Source organism: Aphis gossypii, chromosome 2 (genome assembly GCF_020184175.1).
Source record: "Aphis gossypii isolate Hap1 chromosome 2, ASM2018417v2, whole genome shotgun sequence".
NCBI classification, from domain to species: domain Eukaryota; kingdom Metazoa; phylum Arthropoda; class Insecta; order Hemiptera; family Aphididae; genus Aphis; species Aphis gossypii.
The window spans coordinates 43,520,462-43,526,089 of record NC_065531.1 but is presented as its reverse complement, the minus strand read 5'-3'; the positions used below and the strand labels follow the sequence as shown (position 1 = coordinate 43,526,089).

Here is a 5,628-nt window from a genome sequence, read left to right as displayed (position 1 = left end):
TGTTCTCTGGGAAATTATAAATTCAAATTTTTTTTGTGCTGGTAATTGATTAAATTCGTCTTTTTGTAACGTCTCAACTACGTATAGGGTACAAAGTGTAAATTTTTGAACCAGTCTTGCTGACAGTGGTACCTTTCCAAACCTGGAATTTTCAAAATAGCTACCTAAATCGATTTCTTCAATTTGCCGTAAAATATTTATTAGATTGGTTTCATTTATTTCAGAACTAAAATTTTCACCTAGATATAATATGTTAGCTTTATCCACCTTAGCTATCTGGTTATTCGTATTACGTTTTATGTAAAATTTGTTGTCCATTAATTACTTTTATTTATCGAAACATTGTTTAAGTTTACTTACAATGGAAATGTCCTATCCTATTATTTATATAACTATGCTTTTACACTTATGTTTTCCTACTTACCCTATGTATTATATGCTCCTTAATGTATATCTTTTAACAACGTTACTCATTTATTTCCTTATACGCTTTTTCCTAATGCTTACAATCTCGTAAATTACCAACAGAAACAAAAAAAAAAAAAATTCAAATAATTTATATTTTTATTGTATAAAATATTTTTCTACTAACATTACACACTTATTCCATTAACCCTAATTCTTAATACTTATAATCTCATAAATTTTTACTTAATAATAAACCAAAAACAACAAAAAAAAACTCAATTATACTTAACCCACCTGCTCTCTTAATTTTCTTAATCTCTTATTCTCTTTTTTCTTTTACCTTAACTAATATCACTTAATAACTAATAATTCTTAATACTTATAATCTCATAAATCTTTACTTATTAATAAACCAAAAACAACAAACAAAAAAAAAAAAAAACTCATTTATACTTAAACCGACTACTCTCTTAATTTTCTTTATCTCTTATACTCTTTTCTCCCTTTTTCTTTTACCTTAACTAATATAACTTAATAACTAATAATAAACAAAAATCTGAACCACGACAAATATTTGTACCTTAACTACTAAAGAGCTTCGGCGCCTCCACCAATATGTAACGTGGTCGGGGATGACCCGTTAATATATGATATTCAGGGAAGAAGTTGGTTTCCTTTGAATATAAGTTAACCGTAGCTAGGGAGCAAATGGTACTCAGGTACAAATAAATGTGGGTTGATCCAAATACTTATAAATATATCATCAAGTTTATTCTTACCTAAATAAAACGTTTACAAGTCGTAGGGCTGGCTTGGAGTTCGTGTTCGCTGGTGTTAACGCGGGGAACTGGCTGTCTCTTACATATATTCTTATTTAGCCGTAGCTTTACAATAGTTAAATATGAGACAGCGCAGGAGGGGCATAATGTATATTCATCATAATATATTTTACATGTTTTGGTCTACGATACACATACATATATACACCAATATACATAATATATGCATGTATACTATATAATATATAATATGTGTAAGTATATAATATGTACCTACGGTTGTATAATATTATTATGTTTATAAATAAATATGTAACAATCGTTACACTACTTTAGTACAGACCCACCAAGCAAAAAGAAACGGTTTGATGATAAAGCGCCAGAAGGTGTTGTTTTGGAACATGAACTAGAACTAAATGTAGAAGTTGTATCAGGCTCGTCATCTGCTCAGTCCAACGCAACTACTAAGCACATTGCTCCTATAGATGAAATTCATAGGCCCAGCTGTTCAACTAGTTCAACTGGTCAGTTGGAAATTGATCTAATTAATAAACGTGATCCTGCTCATGGCCCAAGTATGACTAAAGTGTGTTTTGGGGAAGGCTCATTTCAACCACGGGATTTTAATTTCCCTAAAACGGATGGTAAGAAATTTAGAACGGAATGGTATAACATTTTTTCTTGGCTGGAATATAGTCTTCTAACCGATAAAGCCTTCTGTTTTGTATGTCGTTCGTTCTACTACTCAGAAGGTAAACGTAATGCAGAAGATGTATTTACACTCATTGGATTTTCCAAATGGAAGAAAGCTGTAAAAGTATTTGAGAAACATGAGAAGAGTAACTCACACCAAAGTAATAACATAAAACTCAATTGTCTAAAAGAAGCGAACAAAAGTGGCACTGTTATTGAAAAAGTAAATCAAAAGTATTCAGAAGAAGTACAAGAAAATAGATTGTACTTAGAAGCTTTGTGTGAATCGTTGATATTTTGTGGCAGACAATCTATTGCTCTAAGAAGTCATAATGAATCTACAGATTCAAATAACAGAGGAAACTTTTTGGAGTTGATGAAGCTTCGTTCCAAAGATAATAATTTAATAAAAAAATTCTTCATGGAGCATCGTAAAAATTTTCAGTATACTTCAGCGACTTTTCAGAATGAGCTACTGTCCATTATTGGGGAACAAATTAAGTGTCAAATTGCTAAAGAATTTAAAGAGGCCAAGGTTTTTGCAATTATAGCTGATGAAACTCAAGATATAGGAAAACACGAACAAGTAGCTATTGTCTTGAGGTATGTTAATGAAAAGTTAGAAGTTCATGAGTCATTTGTGGGGTTTTACCGTGCTAAAAGAACTGATGGCAAAACACTGGTAAATGAACTTAAAAATGATTTGATTTCAATGGGTTTGAACATTAAAAATCTGCGTGCTCAGTGCTATGATGGGGCATCGAACATGAGGGGTCCATACAAAGGAGTGGCAGCTATAATTATGCAAGAAGCCCCAATGGCAATGTACATTCACTGCAATGCACATATATTGAACTTATGCATTGTTAACTGTTGCATGCGCGTGTCTTCAATTAGAAATACGTTCTTTGTAATTCAAAGTATTTACAACTTCATTGAGAAATCAACTAAACGACATGCTATTTTTAAAAACATTAAAAAAAGTTTCCAGAGCTTTAGTGATGGACAAGCCAATGCTTTGTTGAAAAATCTGGAGGACTTCAACTTTGTATTTGACCTGCTATTACTGAGGAGAGTTCTAGCACAATGTGACATACTATCAAAAACTCTTCAGTCAAGCAGTGTTACCTACGAAATTGTGAAATCTGTAAAAAACAGTTCACTTGAAGTATTGAAATCTTTCAGAACAGATGAGTTTTTCTCAAAGTTGTTTAATCACTCGACAGAAATCGCTGACAAGTGCGGATTTAGAGCTGCCCAGCTGCCAAGACAGGGAAAAATCCCCTCGAAAATTGGGGGAGGGAGTAAAGCCCCATTTCAATCTGTAGAGCATTACTACAAAGTTTCAATTGTCTGGCGAGTTATTGATATCCTAAACGAGGAGATAGAGGCCAGTCTTCAAGAAAACAACCTGGATGTACTTAACAATCTAAGCAAAGTTCTAGGTGGAACTGATGAAGATGCAGCCAGTGTTAAATATGTGTGTAAATATTACAATTTAGACAATGAACATCTTTTGTCTGAATTGAGATGTTTCTATAAAATGGAAGAATCAAGAAACAAAATTATTCAAGAAAAAGCTGACGTTTTTGTACAAAAATCTTTGAAAAGTGTGTTCCCTGTGCTTTTTGAACTTTTTCGTCTGTTTTTTACGATTCTAATGAACTCGACATACACCAGAAACAAGATTGGCCAGGAGAGGTTGTCCTCGTTAGCACTTTTGGCTATTGAAAGAAGTATTGAAGTAAACATTTCCAAAGTTATTGACGACTTTAATTTAAGCCAGAAGAGAAGACTTAATTTTGTGTAAAAATTATTTAAGTATGCTATAAATTAAAATAATTTTTTTTTTTTGTATCATATTTACTTGATTTATCCTTTGTATATAAACAAATGGGCTAGGCACACATAAATTAAAATTAGGCACACTTTTATGTTGTGTGTGAACGATAATTATCTTACATGTGGTTTAATTAATAATTAAAGTCATTATAAATTATTTTTTTGGGATAAATTGTTAGCAATTAAATTTTTACAGAAATATTCTGAGAGAGTTTCAAAAAAATAAGAAATTTAAAACCAGTTTTTGAAAAAAAAAATAGGAAAGGGGGCGGAAATATCCCTCGGAGCCCCTTTCACCAGGGGGAGTATTCCGTAACACCCGATAGGTCTTGCCACCTCAGTTTAAAAGATGAAATGACGCCCCTAGCGACACACCGGTTGAGAACCACTGATTAGATTAGGCCCTTATCTAGTACACTATTACAGCACTTACGTTTGAAATACCAGACATTTTCTCAGTTGAATATTTAAATTATAATTAATACTAACAGAAGATAAATAAAACATTTTAGAAATACATAGTAATGATTATTTATTAGCTCAAGGAATTAATAATATATGGAGTGTTTTGCTTTTTTGGGCTAAACGGTTTATAACAGTTAGGTATGGTATATCACTTAAAATATTTTTTTCTGTAGCCATTAAAACAAAAGCTTCTAGGTTGTCATGTGTCATACTGTTCCTATAAACGGTTTTCACCTGAAAAATAAAATTGCATTCATTTTTACAGTATAAAAACAATTTAAAATTCAATAAATGAATTTATATTTATTTTATTATTTAAAAATGTAATGTACCTGCTTTAATTTTGAGAAGGATAGTTCACAAGTTACTTGCGTAATGGATAAAGTTAATAATATATTATATGCTTTATATAGCATAATATATGTTTTACTATAGGTACATATTATACTTATGTTATAAAGTAAAACAACATCTCAAACAATTTCTGCAAGACTCATTTTTAATTATAGTGCATACGTTGTTCACTACAGACTCCGATTCATCATTTTCATCACCACTGTCTATAAAAACCATAAATTATTAATTTACAGAATAATTAAGTGTATATTATTTTACCTGGATTATCGAGGTTTTCGTGTTCATATTCATCTTGAATAGTTTTCTTAATATTGGGCCATTTTTGTGAAAAATCTATTAACTCATCTCGTAATAAAACTTCAATACGTTCTGTCATACAAGATTCATCATCACCGAACTCTGACTTTTCATTTTCACTCAAATGCTGACATATAAGCTGAGTTATTTTTTTTAAAAATATTTTTTCTGATATACTTTCAGGTTCCATTGGAAAATTTCGAGGGTCAAACAATGACATGGCGGTGTATAAGTCCTTGTGCGTAGTAAATCGTTCCTGTAGACTTGAAATAATAGAATCCATTATGCAATTAAAACTACTTATTTTATATCGTTGGGCTGCGTTAGCTGGTAATTCATCAGTAGTTTTAGTTTTATATTTATCTTTTTTACCACGATATCTAGTAAGCGGAAATGATGTTTCTACCTCAACTTTGGAATCCATTTCTTCTAACTTTCTGTTTTGAATGACTGCGAAAGTTTTAGCAGTTTCATATATATCTTCAAAACCTCTGGATTGTTTTTTTAATTTATCAATTGACGACCGTACTAAACGATGAGGTTGCATAAAATCTAGTCCAGAAGTTTGTAAATAGTTGGACAAAGGATCGGTTGTTTGAAATATTTTTAAGTAAATATTGGCTGTTATTATAATCTCAAATTTAGTTAAGCTATTAAGTAATGTCTGTTGCCGCCGCGACATAACAGTAAAAATGATAATTATTGTTACTATTATAATTTAAATTATATTATATACTCGTAAATGGCATAGTCGCTATGCGCTGTATATCGCCACCGATCGGCACAC

General features: G+C 31.2%; 1 protein-coding gene across 1 annotated transcript; it reads left to right on the top strand.

Annotated features, from left to right (window-relative positions):
• The first annotated feature begins 2,301 nt into the window (after window positions 1–2,301).
• On the top strand, window positions 2,302–3,690 carry LOC126549803 (zinc finger MYM-type protein 1-like). The gene has a single exon (XM_050200179.1). The coding sequence runs from the start codon at window positions 2,302–2,304 to the stop codon at window positions 3,688–3,690; it is 1,389 nt and encodes a 462-aa protein (XP_050056136.1).
• Window positions 3,691–5,628: the final 1,938 nt, after the last annotated feature.

Excerpts from the sequence above, each read along its gene's own strand:
- LOC126549803 (XM_050200179.1), top strand. The coding sequence starts at position 2,302 with ATGGAGCATCGTAAAAATTTTCAGTATACTTCAGCGACTTTTCAGAAT.